At 35.3% G+C, this 21343-nt stretch overlaps 1 protein-coding gene across 1 annotated transcript in view; it reads right to left on the bottom strand.

The window, feature by feature from the left end:
- Positions 1-1768: 1768 nt before the first annotated feature.
- LOC123557191 (glutathione S-transferase C-terminal domain-containing protein-like) overlaps positions 1769-21343 on the bottom strand; it is a 32237-nt gene continuing 12662 nt past the window's right edge. Inside the window, exons 3-14 of the mRNA XM_053544598.1 lie at positions 20765-20874; positions 17361-17802; positions 17173-17208; positions 14375-14604; positions 13915-13981; positions 13190-13286; positions 10330-10442; positions 6658-6702; positions 5125-5214; positions 4058-4264; positions 3584-3647; positions 1769-2951 (exon numbers count right to left, since the gene is read on the bottom strand). Coding sequence (XP_053400573.1) covers positions 2803-2951; positions 3584-3647; positions 4058-4264; positions 5125-5214; positions 6658-6702; positions 10330-10442; positions 13190-13286; positions 13915-13981; positions 14375-14604; positions 17173-17208; positions 17361-17802; positions 20765-20874 — 1650 coding nt within the window. The 3' untranslated portion in view covers positions 1769-2802. The remainder of the gene's footprint in view (positions 2952-3583; positions 3648-4057; positions 4265-5124; positions 5215-6657; positions 6703-10329; positions 10443-13189; positions 13287-13914; positions 13982-14374; positions 14605-17172; positions 17209-17360; positions 17803-20764; positions 20875-21343) is intronic.

Here is a 21343-nt window from a genome sequence, read left to right as displayed (position 1 = left end):
AATATCAATTAAACCAATAGATGCACCCTGAAGTCTGATTATTGCATATGAAAAACACAAAGCGGAATTCATCCACTGGACATACCTCAAATTAGTACTGAAGCTTCCAAAGAAGTTTCTTGGAACTCCAGCAAACAATTATTGGGGGAAAAAGCATGTACAAGATATGCACATTTCATATAGCTAGTGAAGCTCCCTGTGAAGTTTCTTTGAATATCAACCAGGAATTGCTGAGAAATACTCTGGTTAAGGATGGAAGTCTAGTTATTGTTGAATAATCTAAGGGCAGTAACTCTGTAAAAATCATCAGACTGGAACATGAAGAAATATGCGCATCTCCTTTTGAGTGTGAAGCTTCCTATGAATTTTGTGTTAAATTAAAGCCAGTGATTGCAGAGAAATGCTTAGGACAAGGATGAAGCTATAGTCGACTACTGTTGAATAATCGAAGGGCAATAACTCAGTAAAAAATCATTTGATCAGAAAATGAAGAAAATATAAGCGTATCCTAGTGAGAATGCAGCTTCTTATTAATTTTTGCTAAATTCCAGCCAGTTGCTGCTGAAGAGTACTCCTGACAAGGATGGTGCAATAATTTATTAATGTTGAATAATCAAAGGGTAGTAACTCAATAACAAGAGCTGTCTGTTGACAGCACGCTCGACTATTCGAAGCATTGATAGAAGTTTAGGGTCAAAATATTACCAGAGATTTTCAAACAAAACAAAAAGAATAGACAAGACAAACAATGTACTTGTATTTGTGGATTTGGATAAGTCTTGCACTATATGGCAATGTGTGGCCATGATGGTAAGCAAATGTTCAAAGTTTCAAGGCCATGTATGAAGTTAAAAGACAAAATATCAAATGATATGCAAAACTTAACTAATTTCTATGTCAAAAAGGGCCATATCTGAGCTACAGTCCTTGTCCTAGGTATGTTGACTATGATGGTAAACAAGTGGTCAAAGTTTCAAAGCCATATGACAAACAGGTAAGGCAAAATATGGATTGGTATGAAAAACTTATGATTTCCAAGTCCAAAAAGGGCCATAATTCAGCCAAAATAGTTGACATAGTTATGTACTCTTGCCTACAGATGGGTTTCATGATTACATTATATAAACAAGTGTTAAAAGTTTCAAAGCCAAATGTCAAATAGTTTTAACAAAATGTTGACTTGTATGAAAACTGAACCAATTTCCAAGTCCAAAAAGAGCCATAATTCAGCCAAAAGCCTTGACAGAGTTATATACTCTTGCCTACAGATAGAAATCAAAGTGATAAAAGTTTCAAAGCCATATGTCAAACACTTTACACAAAATGTGAACTGGTACGATAAACTTAACCAAGATTCCTAAGTTAAAAGGGGCCATAACTCAGCCAAAATCCTTGATGGAGTTATGTACTCTTGCCTAAAACTGGACATGGTGATGGTAAACAAATGTTGAAAGTTTCAAAGCTTTATCTCAAAAGATTTTGTCAAAATGTGGACTGGTACGAAAAACTTAACCAAGGTGTGACGCTGACGCCGTGGTGAGTAGGATAGCTCTACTTATTCTTCGAATAGTCGAGCTAAAAATCACTTGATTGAAACATGAAGATACAATGCTTATCTCCTATTGAGAGTGCAGCTTCCTATAAATTTTTGCTAAATTCTAGTCAGTGGTTGCTGACAAATACTCAAGACGATTGTGCAATAATTTACTACTGTTGAATTATTAAAGGACAATAACTCGAAGAAAAATCATTAGACCAGAACACAAAGACAATATGCACATCTCCTATTATTAAACCTTAACCCATTGCAATTTTCTTGCAAAAGAATGGAGTAACATAAATTTATAACAATAATACTTTGCAGGTAAAAACTCTAGAATATACCACTTTTATCATGATAAAAGCATTTTTATTTAGTAATGGTAACATTTGAAAAGGCTCAATAGATTTTATTGTCATTTTATGATATTTCATACTTAGTTGTTCTCCGATTGATAAATGAAAACGAATAAATGTAGTTAAAAAGAATTTATTTGGCTGAATTTACAGCCTACCAAATATCAATGAGTGACAGTTCTTTCAGTGTAAACACTTGTGTTATTACAATTATACTGATTTTCTACATTTCTTCCCCTCCGATATTTACGAAACGGTAGACATACTTAAGCAAGTAATGGAAAAGACATAAGACACATGGTAAATAACTAAATAATACAATGAAAAGTTTTGGGTGTTTTTAATTTTGAAAGAACAATGATTTTAGTAGATTTTTTTTTTGCAAGTAAGAGTTGCAAACGGAGGAAAATGCAATGTTTATATATTTACCATCAGAAAATCCTCAATAAGAAATAAAAGCTATTAACTAATGTTGAAATTTTACAAAAGCAAATTGAGAAAACTGATAGCAAACATGCAGTCAGCCAGCAGTTAAATGCACTACTTTTAAAGGAGTATCAAGAAAACATTCATGTATACAGTTGTACTGCCAAGATTTGTTAAGTACAAGTTTTCCATAATTATTTGATCACAAAGGTATCACCACTTATTTACACTTAAAATTAATGACAGAACTTAAGTGTGTATGTATGTAATTTACAACTTAAGAATGTTTCTGTTGAAATTTAAGTAACCATTAAAAATATGTCACAGTTAAAAACATAAACTTGGAGCATCAGTTAAAATATAAGATTATTTAAGTGTATGAAGCCAGTTCTGTGGAAACAAGTACTCAGTAAATAAACTCGGCAACCATTTAAATCCATAAATTAATTCCAGAGGAAGCATCTCTATTCAGAACTGCTGTCAAGATCCTGACATACATCTTGTACCAATTAGAATATTGTTCTTTGGTGTACACGACAAAGGTTTTAAAGAGCATAATGTCACAGTGTATCCATTCTCCGTAGCAAGTCTTGCACGATCTGTGTCTACTAAGTTCATGCAGTGTCGACCTGAAATTGAAGATTTATTTCGTAAGCTGCCTTCTACAATAGGTTTTTTTTTCAGTTAGATGCAATACTGACATTTCGACGTCCAAGAGATATAAGGTTGTAACTGTTTTTCAACCTATACATTTTCCGAAACTACACTTGTCATGTAACGCTAATGACATGTTGTTAATGAAATAAGGTCATATCTGTTACTTATGACACATACTTGGCTGGTTTTAGATACATTCACTGAAGAAAATGGTTGAATTCTTTCATGTGAGGAGGTCATTCAGCTGGCTCATGGAAGGGTGGTGGTTTTACTCGTGTGCACATCGGTCCTGCATGGGCAGTTGAGGTCTTTCTCCACCATCAAAACCTTGGAAGTCTAAATTTGATCTAAAATTCTGTTACAGTTACTAAAAACCCAACAATACATACATTTCCATTAATGAACTCATTTCCATGACATTTTATTTAGATTCACAATAATTATCAAATGGGCTGCTGTCGGATTACAAGGCAAAGTAAATTTATGAATCTATGACAGAAAATTATTGCAATGATGTAAATTTTAAGGCAAGCAAATGGTATCTGTAAATAATGTTAAGGTCCCTGAAAGCCTGTTTAAATGCACACATGTTTAGATAACAAACCTTGCTGCTGTAACTCAGTATTTTCCTCAGTCTGATCTGCTGCATGTCCAAGAACTATCACATCCTAAAAACAAAAAACATGAACTATCACATCCTACAACAAACAACATTTTCAAACTATTTCAGTACTCTATAAAGTTTGGGTGGTTTTGAATTCCAGAACTCTTTGACTATTTTTAAGGACACTTGTTAATTACAGCAAAATGAAATTGTGTGACTAGGATTTTACCTCAAAATGAAATTGTATGATTGGACTTTTGCCTCAAACTGAAACTGTGTAATTGGACTTAGACTTTTACCTCAAAATAAAATTGTGTGATTTGACTTTTAATCAAGTCTACTTTTAGTTATCTTTTAGTTATCATTGGATATCCCAAATTGGGGACATGGCAAAATTACCTTGGAGAAATCATTGGACAAATCAGGTAAGCCATTTCACATCTGCCTCTTGCAACAAGATTACTGAGCACCTACCTTGTCATTTAACTCTGCCTCTCTGTAGCTTTGACTTCTGGGATATGAGATCAAGTGTGTATTCTGTATGCTACCATAGCAACAAGGGCAGATAACAAATGACGCCTTCCTATCCAAACACTGCTGTAAGACAAGGTCTGTAGCAACACCACATGCATGTAAACATACTCCAATGTCAAACTGTCCTTGAAAGTAGTCTAGGTTACACTGGAAAAGATACAGAACACAGCACACGATTAAAATGTTGAAACATTACATGTCTCCGGTATACTGACACAACATTACACTACTTAGGTATACAGCATAACACATCTTCAGTATATTGAGGAAACATTAAAAGTCTTAAGTTTATTGATGCAACATTACACATCTTGAGTATACTGATGCAACATTACACAAGTTTATTGATGCAATGTAACAAGTCTTCAATATATTTAAGAATACAGATGCAACATTACACATCTTGAGTATACAGATGCAACATTACACATCTTGAGTATACAGATGCAACATTACACAAGTTTATTGATGCAACATAACAAATCTTCAATATATTGATAAAACATAACACAACTTAAATACAAGTATACTGATGCAACATTACACAAGTTATTGACGCAATCAAACACATCTTCAGTCTATTGACGAAACATTACACATCTTAAGTATATTGATGCAACATAACGAATCTTCAATATATTGATGCAACATCAAACATCTTAAGTATACTGATACAACATTACACGTCTTTAGTACATTGATGAAACATTACACATCTTAAGTATACAGATCACAGGTATTAATGTGAACAGAACTTTGAAATCATTAATGTTCATCTGTGAATTTCATGGCAACTTTGAAATACGAAATTAAATGAAAATAAATAAATACTGTTCCCTGTCATTTTATCTTATAGCTCAAATTCTACAAATTCATAAACCATAAACTTTAATGCCTACAACAATAAATAATTTAACAATGCACAGACATCTTTAACTCTGTTTCACAGAATAACCAATCACTCGGTTTTCTTTCATTAGACAAACCCTTCTCTCATGAAAACTAACCTGGTACAAACTGATATTGGTAAGGTTTAAACTGTTCACCCGTCTACTTGCCCTGACTAGAGATTCTTCATTATTTTCAACTAAAAACACCTAAAAGTAATTAACATATAACATTCAATTCTAAAATTTTCTTAGTTCAGCAATACAAATAAGTGCAGCTGTGGAGATGAAACTGTGACTGATTTCATTTTTCAGTAGGTCTGAAATGATCAGACAAAACAGATTCTTCCTCAGAATCAAGGAATAATTTGCTCTCCACATGTGCTTGGCAATTTCTCAACATCAAGCAGAGATGGAGAACAATCTATTTACCACTGAATATATCTTTGGTGAAGCCGTTTATGAAAACATTTGCCCCTCTAGGATAGCACATCCAAAACAGATATGCTTTGTAAGCAAACAAGGTCATGTAAATATAGAAAGATTAATAAGAACAACATTTTTCTGTTAATGTTTCATCTTCGACAGCAGCATGTATTTGTAACTGCTTCAGTAGGCAGTTGTCATACATGTATACCTGATACAATGTTATATTGTCAAGACCGAGCTGTGCTACCCTTCTGCTGGCTCGAACCAAAGACTCTTCTTTATTTTCTATGAGATATACCTAACAGAATGGAAAGATCATAAAACATTCTTGAGACTGTACCTCTTCCATATCCAACTTTTATCATTCAATGTACTTCACTAAGAATACAGAAGGTATGCCAACCAGTCTAAATCAGACTCAATTTGTTGATATTTACTGGCAACCTACCGGTAGTTATTGAACCCTTAGCCTGCTGGCGGCAGGTGATTCTGCCTTTGTGACTAGCGCAGACCAAGATCAACCTGCACATTCGTGCAGTCTGATCATGATCTGCACTGTTCGCATTCAGTCAGTATCTTTTTGGTAAGCATCCCTTTTAACAATAAATGGTACTGTCCAAATTAAAAGATGGACTTCATAATAGAAATTTAACAGGGTAAGGGTTAAATTGTCATAATATATAGTCTTAAGTGCTGTGTCTATTAGGCCAAAAATTAATAATACAAACAGTTTATGATACAAATATTGTTTATCCTTCCGTCTTGGGCTTTATTGAAAAATGAGTATAAATTAGGTACTATCTTTCAATGCCACATCTCATTCAAGCCTGTATAAAATGATACCATATATTCTATTACATGTGTGTGTTTATATATAAATGTAGCACCATATATTCTATTACATGTGTGTGTTTATATATAAATGTAGCATTGTATATATTTTACTGGAGAAAGGGTGCTAGATTCATATCTTGACCTGGTTTTTCAATCAAACTGTTCTTTCAAATTAAGCTGAGAATATCATTACCAGATTTGCATTGTTTCACTGGTTTATGAATTAATCAACTGTTCAATTCAAATGTGTTAGTGTCTTTCATCACTCAACACTGAAAGCACTGTACATGGCTTCATCTATAATAATCGCAGCATAGTAAAAATCTGTTTAACATTGTCAAATATTGTTTAAAAAAATCAATGCATAGCAGATAACAATGTTTTACTAACCTGACAATCGGGTAGAAGGTAGGCAATTATAATACCAAGATGACCCTGGAAATAGAACAGCATTATTGTACACTAAATAATATTGGCAAGACTGTACATCTATATAAAGAACTTGTTTGGTAAAAATGACATCCTCTGAATTTTTTTTAAAACTCAGAAACGGCCACAGGTACAAACATATGGTTTGATATTTCGAAAAGTATCTATGTGCTACAGATCTGGTAATTTTTACATCACACATTTCACCATTTGATAAACAACAGCCTGACTTACTCATATTGTGAAACAAGAGGACCATGATGGTCCTGAATCGCTCACCTCTTCCCACATGACCCAGTTTTGAGTATGACGTCGTTTTTTCTATTATTTGACATAGTGACCTAGTTTTGAACCTGACCTAGGTATTATCAAGATAAAAATTCTGACCAATTTTCATAAAGATCCATTGAAAAATATGGTCTCTAGAGAGGTAACAAGGTTTTTCTATTATTTGACCTATTGACTTAGTTTTTGAAGGTACATGACCCTGTTTTGAACTTTACCTAGATATCATCAAGGTGAACATTCTCACTAATTTTCATGAAGATCTCATGAAAAATATGGCCTCTAGAGAGGTCACAAGGTTTTTCTACTTTTATACCTACTGGCCTAGTTTTTGACCGCATGTGACCTGGTTACGAAATTGACCTAGATGTCATCAAGATGAACATTCAGATCAATTTTCATGAAGATCCATTGAAAAATATGGCCTCTAGAGAGGTCAAAAGATTTTAATAATATTAGACCTACTGACCTAGTTTTTAACCGCAGTTGACCCAGTTTCAAACCTGACCTAGATATCATAAAGATGAACATTCAGACCAACTTTCATACAGATCCCATGAAAAGTATGGCCTCTAGAGAGGTCACAAGGTTTTTTTTATTATTTGACCTACTGACCTAGTTTTTGAAGGCACGTGACCCAGTTTCGAACTGGACCTAGATATCATCAAGGTGAACATTCTGACCAATTTTCATGAAGATCCATTCTTGAGTATGGCCTCTAGAGAGGTCACAAGGTTTTTCTATTTTTAGACCTACTGACCTAGTTTTTGACTGCAGTTGACCCAGTTTCGAAAGTGACCTAGATATCATCAAGATGAACATTCAGACCAATTTTCATACAGATCCCATGAAAAATATAGCCTTTAGAGAGGTCACAAGGTTTTTCTATTATTTGACCTACTGACCTAGTTTTTGAAGGCACGTGACCCACTTTCGAATTTGACCTAGATATCATCAAGATGAACATTCAGACCAACTGTCATACAGATCCCATGAAAAATATGGCCTCTAGAGAGGTCACAAGGTTTTTCTATTATTTGACCTACCGACCTAGTTTTTGATGGCACGTGACCCACTTTCAAACTTGACCTAGATATCATCAAGATGAACATTCTGACCAATTTTCATGAAGATCTCATGAAATATATGGCCTCTAGAGAGGTCACAATGTTTTTCTATTTTTAGACCTACTGACCTAGTTTTTGACCCCACGTGACCCAGTTTCGAACTTGACCTAGATATCATCAAGATGAACACTCAGACCAACTTTCATACAGATCCCATGAAAAATATGGCCTTTAGAGAGGTCACAAGGTTTTTCTATTATTTGACCTACTGACCTAGTTTTTGATGGCATGTGACCCAGTTTCGAACTTGACCTAGATATCATCAAGGTGAACATTCTGACCAATTTTCATAAAGATCTTGTGAAATATATGGCCTCTAGAGAGGTCACAAGGTTTTTCTATTTTTAGACCTACTGACCTAGTTTTTGACCCCACGTGACCCAGTTTCGAACTTGACCTAGATATCATCAAGGTGAACATTTTGACCAATTTTCATGAAGATCTTGTGAAATATATAGCCTCTAGAGAGGTCACAAGGTTTTTCTATTTTTAGACCTACTGACCTAGTTTTTGATGGCACGTGACCCAGTTTCGAACTTGACCTAGATATCATCAAGATGAACATTCTGACCAATTTTCATAAAGATCCCATGAAAAATGTGACCTCTAGAGTGGTCACAAGCAAAAGTTTACGGACGCACTGACGGACGGACGACGGACACCGCGCGATCACAAAAGCTCACCTTGTCACTTTGTGACAGGTGAGCTAAAAATCAGCTCTTCGTAGTTGTTTCTACCTTGGGATATTACCCAGTCTATAGCAAGTAAAACTAGAAAATGCTTTTGTAAAAAAGCGCATGTCTCCCCAAATGCAAAGTCCTATAGGCAAGAAGTCAATAGGGGTCAGGAGTGAAAGTCAAAGAGACACTGATGGTTGGCTGCAATAGGGATCATCTACTTGGCATGTCCAGTCATCCCGCTAAATTTCAACACTCTTGGCCTAGTGGTTCTCAAGTCACTTTCAGGCTCCTGTGACCTTGACCTTTGATCAAGTGACCTCAAAATATATATGGGTCATCTACTCTGCATGACCAATCATCCTATTAAGTTTCAACATTGTAGGTCAAGTGGTTCTCAAGTTATTTCCAAAAAATGATTTTACATGAACAGGCCACTATGACCTTGACCTTTAATTGACTGACTCCAAAATCAATAGGGGTCATCTACTCTGCATGTTCAATCATCCTATGAAGTTTCAACATTCTGGTTCAAGTGGTTCTGAAGTTATTGATCGGAACTGGTTATCAATGTTCAGGCCCCTGTGACCTTGACCTTTAATGGAGTGACCCCAAAAACAATAGGGGTCATTTACTCTGTATGAACAATCATCCTATGAAGTTTCAACATTCTGGGTCGAGAGGTTCTCAAGTTATTGATTGGAAATGGTTTTCCATGTTCAGGCCCCTGTGGCCTTGACCTTTAACAGAGTGACCCCAAAATCGTTAGGGGTCATCTACTCTTCATGACCAATCATCCTATGAAGTTTCAATATTCTGGGTCAAGTGGTTCTCTAGTTATTGATCGGAAATGGTTTTCAATGTTCAGGCCCCTGTGACCTTGACCTTTGACAGAGTGACCCCAAAATCAATAGGGGTCATCTACTCTTCATGACCAATCATCCTATGAAGTTTCAACATTCTGGGTCAAGTGGTTCTCTAGTTATTGATCGGAAATGGTTTTCAATGTTCAGGCCCCTGTGACCTTGACCTTTGACAGAGTGACCCCAAAAACAATAGGGGTCGTCTACTCCAGCAGTCCTACAACCCTATGAAGTTTGAAGGTTCTAGGTCAAATGGTTCTCCAGTTATTGCTCGGAAATGAAGTGTGACGTACGGACGGATGGACGGACGGACAGGGCAAAAACAATATGTCTCCTGGGGGAGACATAACAATTCTTTGAACAGAGGAAGTTTGCAAACGTTGAACAAAATCAATGCTCTGCATGTTTTTTTTTTTGTTTTTTTTTTACAAATGAATAATGGCAATATTCGCTTCTTTTTCTTTGTTTCAATGTGAGGCAGATTAACTGGGGTATACATTTTATATCTTATTCTGTATGAATTAAAAAATTCAAATTTCACCCAAAATATGATCTGTAAGGTATTAAGTACTTTAAGAAACACACAATAAATTTATCAACAATCAACTACAATATTAACAGGTGAAACTGCTACATTTTTGAAACTGGCTTTATGTAAAGTATTTAGAAGTTCACACTTACAGCGCCACTACAGAAATCGACTATAACATGACCAGGTGAAGCAATAGATTGTACTGCTGTTGCTAGGTTTTCTAACTGCTCACACTTCCTTCCCACTCTTTTCTCAGGTAACTCTGAAAAAATTGCAACAAGTAAAATATTCTCTGAGTTTTGTTTATAATTTCTTTTCAAGAATAATTTCAAAACAAGAGATCACAAAGATCTTGGCGCCCACCAATGAACCATTTTTGAATGTTCCAAATTTCAAGACTAGCTCAAGGTCAAAATCAAGGTCAAATTTCATTTCGGTACACAACACTGTGCATGTGGTCCAAATTTGAAAGCTGTAGCTTGAGAAACGTGAAAGTAGGTCATTAGGTCAATCTCAAGGTCAAAGTTCATTTCGGTACACAAAACTATGCATGTGGTCAAAATTTGAAGGCTGTATCTTTAAAAATGTGAAAGTAGGTCACTAGGTCAATGTCAAGGTCAAAGTTTGTTTCAGTACACAAACCTATGCATGTGGTCCAAATTTGAAGGCTGTAGCTACAGAAATGTGAAGGTAGGTCACTAGTTCAAGACCAAGGTCAACTCATGTCAAGGTTCATCTTGCCACTCAAAACTATACATGTGGTCCAAATTTGAATGTTGTAGGTTATGGAAAAGAAGATTTTAAAAGTTTTTCCCTATATAAGTCTATATGAACCATGTGACCCCCAGGCGGGGCCATATTTGATCCTAGGGGGAAAATTTGAACAAACTTGGTAGAGAACCACTAGATGATGCTCCATTACAAATATCAAAGCTCTAGGCTTTGTGGTTTGGACAAGAAGGTTTTTTCCCTTTATAAGTCTATGTAAACCATGAGACCCCCAGGGCAAGGTAATATTTGACCCTAGGGAATTATTTGAACAATCTTAATAGAGGACCACTAGATGATGTCACATACAAAATATCAAAGGCCTAGGCCCTGTGATTTTGGACAAGAAGATTTTCAAAGTTTTTCCCTATATAAATCTATGTAAATTATAAAAATAAACAAAGGGCCATAACTCACTCAAAACTTGATTTTCAGGGGGACACAACTAGGGTACCAATACATCATTCTGACAAAGTTTGGTCAAAATCCCCCAAGTAGTTTCTGAGGAGATGCGATAATGAGAAATTGTTAATGGACGAATGGACGGATGACGGACCCAGACGCAGAGTGATTTGAATAGCCCACCATCTGATGATGGTGGGCTAAAAAATGTTGACATCATTCTACTTCATCAACAGGGCACTTTCTACTTTACCAACAGGACATTTTCTACTTTATCAAGAGGATATCTACTATCCAATCAACAGGATTCTACAACTTTATCAACAGAATGTCTTCTAGTAGTTCTACTTTACTAACTGGATGTTTTCTACATTATCAATAGGAATTCTTCCATCAACAGTATGTCTTCTACCTTTTCAACAGGATGTCTTTAACTTTGTCAACAGGTCATCATACTAATTCAATGCAAAATGTTTTTCTGTGTTTCACTTCTTAATATCTAAATAATTTATCTAACTGCAGGAGTTTATCTGTCAAAGTGACTGTAACCAATTCAAGGTCGTACATGCTCATTTTCAATTAACAGTAGAAAGAAACTTTCTTTCATGAAGCAGAAATAATGGGGAAAAATCACTTTGTCATTTATACTGACTAAGTATTACAATCAAAACACTTCATTACGAGGGTTGTCCCAGAAAATTGCGAACTTTTTCAATATTTTGAAAATAAGCGACGCATCAAATAATTATTTTAACTGATGTTATTTCATTGTATACTCTACAGGACTATAGCCTTTAAAGTTAAATATCTGTCATATTATTTTAGCATTTTTTAAATAATGGAGGGCAGTCAGTGCTAGTCGGCGCACGCTCAATTTTCTCACTACAAAAAGAAGTGGCTTCCCTTTAAATCCATGTAACTTACCCGTTATACATCTCAAGGATTAAAATTTATACCGTCGTTAATGGCAATGTGTGTTGTGTGATCATTTGTGTTTAAAGTCTTTGACGTCACTAACGTTAAAATAGTGATGTAATTTTGAAAGGCATGATCGCTCACCATTTCAGAAATTGCGACGTATGATAATTTCGCGGCACAGAAAGTATTAATAAAATATTGTGTAGATCGCAGTATGACTCCTTCACAAACAAAAGAGAAATAGAAAATTCTGGAAGTTTGGCAAATGTTAGCAGGACACTTGTCTTTACATGACACAAACGCTTTGAGGAAGGCTAGGCGAGTGATTCATAACGAGGGCAAGATAAAACTTTAATACTTTTGGCGCCGCAAACTTATCTGACGTCGCAATTTCTGAAATGGCATGCGACTATTACTTCCAAAATTACGTCACTATTTTCTACATAAGTGATGTCAAAGACTTGAAACACAGCATAATTACACACCACATGTTGCAGTCAATGAAGATATGAACTTTTATTCTGTGAGATGTATATCGAATAAGTTACATGAATTTAAAATGAAGCTGTCTCTTTTTGTAGTGGGAAAATTGAGCATGCGCCGACTAGCACTGTCTGCCGTCCATTATCTAAAAAATACTCAAATGATATGACAGATATTTAATTTTAAACTCTATAGTCATGTCGAGTATACACTGAAATAACATCAGTTAAAATGATTATTAGATGTGTCGCTTATTTTTGAAGTGATCAAAAAAGTTCGCGATTTTTTGGGACAACCCTCGTAGACAGACTGTCAGACTGAGCTACACCTATTGAGTTAACATGGTGCTACTGCCTTGCAATAAGTAACCAAAATAAAAACATAATTATAGTTCCTCCAAGACTATAAAAAAGATGTATATTAATGATGTATACAAACCTATTTTAGGATGAGCAGACAAAGGTACAGATTTCCAGTCAACTTTAACATTGTCTCCATACGGATGGTGTCCCACCACCGGATTTATATTATGCTCCTGCAATAGATTATATAGAAAAAAATTTTTATTGTCAATATTAGGTTCCAGAATTTATATGTCAAACTTTACATGTAACGACATATATGGACTCTAAATCATCATGAAGGACTAATTTTTCTGCAATGTGTGGTTAACTCTGTTAACCAAATTAAATTAACAATCAATAAAATATATCCACATTTATTTATCTTTACATCATCCACAACTTTCTGTCCCCATGGAATAGCCGTAATGACTGAAAAAATGAAATTTTAAATCAACTAATTTTAAATGTAACTACTTTCACTGTATTAAAATAGGCTTCCTGTTGTTTTCAAGATGAAAGTTTACAGAATTAACAATTACAACTCAGAATGGCTTATATTGTGGTCTGTTTCAAATTCATTGACATGTCTCAAATTGTACATTCTGACTCTTAAACGTCTAGGATTTTCTGTCAAAAGCTTACATTTGGCTGAAACAAGGTTTAAACAACTGTGAGCAACTATCTATAAATTTTCAGGTTATCTTTTCAGCGTCAATATTTTTCCCCTCTTCAGCATTAATGTAAGCTAAATATCATATATCATGCAAAGTACAATTTAATTTGAAAACAGGCATTTCGTTGAATGTTTCAAACATAAACCTTTATTTTCTCCAAAACTCTTGAAATATCCCGCTTCAAGGCCCTCTGCTTTGCTTTCGAGCTGCGACTGAAAAGTAGAAGAAAATGTGGATTGAGAAAATATACAAGATATTAATCAAACAGAATTCTTGCCCCTCACAGCTGTGGGTTCAAAACCTCATTTGGGGTGTATAATTTTTTCGTAAGAGGAAACCATCCAGCTGGCTTATGAAAGGTCAGTGGTTCTACCCAGGTGCCCACACGTCTGAAATAATACCTGGAGGGGCAACTTGGGTCTTCTCCCACCACCAAAAGCTTCACCTAAGTTGTGTTGCTATGACGTAAAATCCAACAAAGCACAGATTTAATGTACTATTTGGTGATTTTAAACATTTAACATAGACATAAAAAGTTTTGTGAATGAAAAAAGATGCTGTTTTATTTCAATCTCAAGCAACTTTAATAGATTAATCATGGGTACCTTATATTTGCAGTATTTTCCTCCACATCCAAGATTACTTCAGGAATTGTAAACTCTGGCTCGCCCTCTTCAACTGACAATGTTTTTACAGATTCCATTAAGGCATCCATTTTAAAGCCACATACTACAGCTGTGTGCTGCATTCTGGGTAAAGTTAAGATATGGGTCAGCCACTTCTTAACATTCGGTAATTTCTGGAGAAAACTTGAGCATCTGAATCTGAGTGATTCCTACAACACAGTATTATACATGTATATTATACATGTATATAAATCGTGATTCCTCTCAATATTTTTTTTGGATAATTTTGACTTTAATAATTACGATATCAAAGATTTCAAAGTTCAAATTGATTCAACCTTCCATTAACAACATACAGTACTTTAGTTATGAATGTGTAATGTTTAATGCAAATAGGTCTTAATTAAATGCTTTAAATAAAGAAGTTCAAAACATTGAAATGAGTAACTATTTGCTTCTGCTGTGAATATTAAACACAGTACTTTTTACTCATGAGCAAATTCGTAATTGTCTCATCAATAATATCAAGGGAAAAATGCTTACACAACTGCATTACCACTGATGCCTACTTGTTTTAAGGGTTAGAAATAAAGATTTTGGTTCAACTTAAAATAGTTCTTAGTAAAAGAATGTATCTCCCTATACTGCTTCATTTAAATGGAAGGTTGAATCGATATGCAATATCTGGCAATAGCACAAGGACTTGTTGTGGGACAGACAAACGGAAAAGAAAAACGAAAGTTTGTAGTAGAGAATGGGAAAGGGCAAGCCCTAGGGATATAAATCGTGGGTTTTTAAAAGAAAAAAAGAAGAGGAATTTTCTTTGTTCAATAAAATTTAATGGATTGGCACAACCACAAAATCCATGAAAATAAGTCCGCAGCAAAAACTAATGTTTTCGAGTATTGTATTTTATCAAGGCAATTGAACCAAAAATAATTTGGCGGGGGCCAAAAAAATCATTAAATACTGATAAATGCAGTAAAAAACGGGTTAGAACCTGATACCCATTCACCTCCCCCCCCATTTCCATGTTTAGGTCTCTTAGGCCCCCTGCATTTTTTCCCCGGGAAGGGTCACTTACAAACCCTTACTGATTTGTTTAACTAACCTCTATTTTAGCCTAACTCAATGTGAAGATTTACTGACTCCCAACCCACCCCAAACCCCTAACACAAATAGAAACAAAGGGTGTGACCATATGACCACTTGTTAACCAATGAAAATGCTATAATTCTGAGGGAGGTAAAACAAAATATGATTAAATTCGTAAAGTAGTTAAAGAGGATTAATATGGATAAACAGAGAGACACACAGACAGGACAACATTAATAGATCTCCTCACATATGGGGAGACATAACAAGAGGGTCAAGAGGGGGAGGGGGCAATTTTACCCCGGTGGTCATGTTTTGAACAAAGTTTGTCGAAGTCTACTAGGCGATGTTACATATCAAATTCATGATTGGGCCCTTTTCTGGTTTATTTTTAGAAAATTTTTTGAAGTTTTCCCCTATGTACAATAAATTTTAACCCCCGGGGGCTGGAAATTTTGACCAGGGGGGGTCAAGATTTGAACAAATTTTGTACAGGTCCATAGGAAATGCTCCTGTCAATGTCTAAGCTTTTGGCCTTTTTTTATTTTTAAAAAATTTTTTGAAGATTTTTCTTTTTACAATCAAGTAACCCCATGGGGGGGGGTCAATTTGACCCGGGGGTCATGTTTTTGAAAAAAATTTTGTAGAACTCTAGGCAAGCTACTGTGAAATATCTAAGCTCTGGCCTTCAGTTTTTTTTTAAAAAAATTTTAAAGTTTTTTCCTATGAAAAATCAAGGCCCCTGGGGCGGGGTCTGATTTTAACAAATCTTGAAAGGTCCATTAGGCAAGCTACATGCAAATATTAAAAATCTGGCCTTCGGGTTTTTTATTTTTAGAAATTTTTCCCTATGAAAATCAAGGACCCCTGGGGGGGGGGTAAATTTTGACCTCGGGGTTATGTTTGAACAAATCTTGAAAAAGGGGCCCATTAGGCAATCACAGCCAAATATCAAAGCCTAAGCCTTCTGGTTTTTTTTTAGAAAAAATTTGAAGTTTTCCCTATGTTAAATCAAATGCCCCCCTGGGGGGGGTCTTTTTTTGCCCCCGGGGGTCATGGTTTGAAAAAATTTTAAAGGCCAAGCAATGCTACATGTAAAATATCAAGCTTGGGCCCTCTGGTTTTTTTTTAGAAAATTTTTAAAGTTTTTCCTATGTAAAATCAAGGGGCCCTGGGCAGGGGTCTTTTTTGGCCCCGGGGGGTCATGTTTTGAACAAATTTTGTAGAGGTCCATGGGCAATGCACAAGTAAAATATCTAAGCTCTGGGCCTTCGGTTTTTTTTTAAAAAAAATTGAAAAATTTTCCTAAAAAAATCAAGTGCCCCCTGGGGCGGGGTCAATTTAAACCCCGGGGTCATGATTGAAAATTTGGTAGAAGTCACGGGAAATTTCTTCACCCCAAAAATATCTAAGCCTGGGGCTTTGGGTTTTTGAGAAGAAGTTTTTTAAATTTTTTTCCTTTCGGTTGCCCCAGCAACCAGAGTTCTGCATTGAATTCAATTTTTTGAAAATTTTGAAAGGGGCCACCAAAGGATCACCTGTGAAGTTTTTTTGTAATTCTGCCCAGTGGTTTCAAGAAGAAGTTTTTTTTTAGAAATTGTTGACGCACGGACTGACGACGGACATCAACGATAAATACTCCCCTTGCACTTTGTACGGTGAGCAAAAAATTAATTGCTTACCAGTAAGTGATAAATAAAAAAAACAATATTATGCTGCTATGAAAAAATACCCCCTTCTGCAAAAACATGTTCATACCTAGTCGGTAATGTAAAGTTGCTAACTAGTCCCCACAACCGCAAAACCCCTTTCAAAAAAGGTAGGGGTTTCCTATCCCCCACCAACAGAACTTTATTTTCCTTTAATTCTTTTTTTCAGTTACAAAATCACTATTAGTTTTCTCAATCAGTCTAGAATTATTCTGTATTTGTCTCTCTTCCTTACGTCTCAATTTTTCTCTGTCATTACATTTAGCGCACCATTTGATCAGCCGGTTTTCAGTACAACCAAACTTACACTTGTCACCATTTTCCCCATTCACAAATTTCTTATCCTCTTTTTCCTCTTGTGTAATAACTCTGTAGCGAATATTACCATGTGGCATAGTGTTTTCGCGAGTTGTGAAGAAATTTCTAACAACTGTCTTTCCATCTTCTGGACAGCTTTCAACATTTTCGAGTTCGTTTTGAACAGATTTTAACAGCAATCTTTTCTTTTTATCATCATTGTGCAGAAGTGGCGGTCTGTCAAAATGAAGTTCCAGCTTCATTACATCTTCAGGTATCTCTACAGAAATGGGTAATGTGTCTGCTCTGAAAATAGTTCTCAACCGTCAAAGTATATGTACCCTATTTTTCACTAAGTCAATAAATTTTTTTTTGGGTGTCCCAAAACTTCCCGGGGAAAAGGGAAAATACAAAAGAAAAATAGATGCAATTTATTAAAAATTCAACTGTGAAGAAAGCTTCAAGTTAATTGACTCCAGAAAACAAATACATTGGGGCTAAAGGGTCAAAACACTTGTGTGTTTAAACCCAACATTTTTAAAATAACCAAAAAAATTATAACAAGAGCTTTTAGAAACGAAACCCCCCCTTAAATGCTTTCAGTAATTCCCCAAAAACTTAAAAAAGCAACCCCCCCCCTTCACAATTTTCCACGTACTGACCTCAAACAAAAATTTTTGGAAAAGGAATTTACAAACTATCAGTTTTTTTCCAACCCATGTTTTTGACATGAAAAAATTTTTTTTTGTACATTTTATATGTTGTTTTCAAAAATAAAAAATTGTTTAAACAAATAAATAATTAGGGGTTTCATTTCGTCGAAGTGACCTCCCTATAAAATGTGATTTTTAGACTAAAGCTTTCTCTATTATTTGGGGTGTCAACCCCCAAAAAGTTTCTGATTCTAGGCCCAAGCATTCTGAAAGGGTTAACTGTTCGGGTCATGTGACCTTGCCCCTTTGACCACTGACCTAAAAATCTTTTCATCATGACCACAATGACCCCTGTTGATTATAAATAGGGGTATCTCTGGTCATGATAAATTTCCCTATAAATTTTTCTTGACCCTGGCCCCAAGCGTTTTTGGGGTTTATCACCCGGGAAAGGGTTTTTTAACTGTTCCAGGTCATTGTGCCCTTGACCTTTGAACTACTGACCAAAATCAAAGGGGGTCCTCTGGTCTGACAACCCCCCTTTTATTTTTTTGTATCCTGGGCCCAAGCGTTCAAGTTTCTTCGGGAAAGGATTACTGTTCGGTCCGGACCTTTTGCCTTTGATCTATTTTCCTAAAAATCAATGGGGGGTCACCTGCTGGTCTCACTGCCTCCTTATAATTTCGTGTTTATAGGCCCAAAGTTCTCAAATTATCACCCCGAAACTTTTTAAATGTTCCGGGTCACTGTGACCTTGCCTATGACAAAAAATTTAAATGGGGTCTGCTTTCATGACAACCTCCCTATTAATTTTTGATCCTGGGTGCAAGTTTTTTTTAAATTTCATCTGGAAACCGATTGGTATAAGGACTGACAACTGCACTGAAAAACAAAAACCCCTCTTCTTCAAGGGGGGGCATTTTAAAAGAAAACAACAAAATTTTGCAAATTTTGGACAATCAAAAAAGAAACCTTGTATTTTAAAAAGGCCATTAAAACCCCACAGTATTTTGACAGTACCTTAGTTTTTGACAACTGTAAATGGAGTCGGAAATTTCCCTCAAAAAGTTTTTGCCCACCAAACCTCTAAAAATCATACACAATCCCATAAATAACAAATGTTTGAGCTTAAAATCTGACAAATTCATTTTGCTGAGGTTTCAATTACCTGAGTTGTAAGTACCCACATAAAGAACAACAGCAGATTGTTGACAGAGACATTTTTCTATGTAAACTGTTCATCACAATGTTTGATATCACGGGAGTGAAATAACACGATGTTATATTTTTGACATTATCAGGGCTTTTTTCCCCCTTCATAATAATAGGGGCCTTTTCAGGCCCCTTCCCCTAAAAAATTTCTTTTAAATCAGCTTTTTTCCCCCAAAAATGATTTTACATCGGGTTTTTTTTTTCCCCCTTTTTGCCCAAAATCCCGAGCATTTTTTTCCCCCAAACACAGGATGGGCCCCTTCCCCCCCTGTAACCCCCCCCCCCCCTCCCCCCACCTGATTATGCACCCTAGTATAACAACATTTTGACATTAATGTTGTTTCAAGTATAAAAGATGGGGTCAAATAACAGATTAGGAAAGAGGAAATTTCAATGGTCCAGCAGTAAAAAATAACAAGTGATAAAAAAATCTTGTATTTGTGTCCGACCACATTGCATTTTATTTCACTTGTTGAATCAGAATGACAAACAGTTTGGCAGAGCCTGCAATTTATTGTTTTACTCATATCATATATTCAATATGAAAAGACAGTTATATAAAATCCTCTATTTCAGTAACTTAATTTACATGGATTTACATTGTACACTACAATACCAAAACATTTAATTCTGAAAAAGTCTAAAAAATATTACCTCTGCACAAGCTTTTAGATTTGCGCCCTGAAACCCAAAAAAACAACACACAACCATTAGAAATCGGGAAAATCAGGCCCTTTAAAAAAAAAAATTTACAATGTTTTAAAATGGCTTCCAAATTCAAGTTTTTTTTCTTGTAAAATTTGAGAGAAGAAAATTTTTTTAAATGAACATTTTAACTTCGAGCCTAAGACTAATAAATATGCAAAGCTTTTGGGGGGGGATAAATATTACCCAAAAATTGTTCTCTTATTATTGATCAGAGTCTGATTGGTTTACATTCACCCAATTAACCAAATGGGAGCATTAAAAATTTTTTTTAAAAGTATTAACAAATTCTGCGAATCATGTCTGTTTGTTCTCTGCTTTTTAAAATCATATCAAAAAAAATGCGGTCAAAGGGTTTGACTTTCCCAGCTTTTGATGTGGCGCCTTTGGGGTTCTAGCGTTTTACGGGTACCGGGGGGCAGCACGGGGGCAAACATTAAACTTACACAAAAACCTGAATGGCTTTTCACTTGAAAGCAAAATTACTAGAACCAAACAAGAAAGGGGAAAATCCCCAAATTACGTGCGGAGTCGGGGTGTTCTTGTTTAATATAACGAGTGTGCCTTATAACGAAAATAGTTGATATTCCAAGTCGCAACCTTAAACTTCAGCTGGGGGGCCCTTCAAAATCACTGGTTTTTCTACAAAAGCTTGAAAGAAATTGCAATTGCAAAAAGAAATTTGAAGAACACCCAACAGATCAATTAGTGTATTGTCTCCACCTTTTGACATCAACTCATGGCAAAGCTTGATGATATGTCTCACAACACTGCATAGTCCACAACGGATCATTAAATCTTTGCCATCCTGGTGGGATAAAACATAACTTTATAGCAGACAGTATCTTAAAAGTAAGCGCTAATTTCAAGTTTATAGAAGAACATATCACAACGGAGCATTCACTTCAATAAAAGTCGATACATGTTGATACAGAATCAACTTTCACTGCTTTTAAATTTCTATAACCAATGGTAGTCATCAAATTACACATGTATAATTTCTAATCTAAAAAAAGATTCTAAAGACTACTACTGAACTGGATTCACTGTCACATAACACTGACAATTTCAATTTTATTGCTTTTAAAAACCTTTCTATAACCAAGGGTGGGCATCAATTATCAATGCAAATTTCGTTCTTAAAGATAAACGGACTTCTCTGTCGCAAAACAAAGGTTAATTTCAAAAAATTTCTCTGATTTAACTGGAAGCAAACCCCAAAAGGGCAAATAAATTTTTATCACAGACAGGCTCCCACTTTTTTTTGGGAAAAATCA

The sequence above is a fragment of the Mercenaria mercenaria genome, chromosome 5, assembly GCF_021730395.1.
Source record: "Mercenaria mercenaria strain notata chromosome 5, MADL_Memer_1, whole genome shotgun sequence".
NCBI classification, from domain to species: domain Eukaryota; kingdom Metazoa; phylum Mollusca; class Bivalvia; order Venerida; family Veneridae; genus Mercenaria; species Mercenaria mercenaria.
The sequence above is the reverse complement of the archived record's forward strand: the minus strand, read 5'-3'. Positions and strand labels throughout refer to the sequence as shown.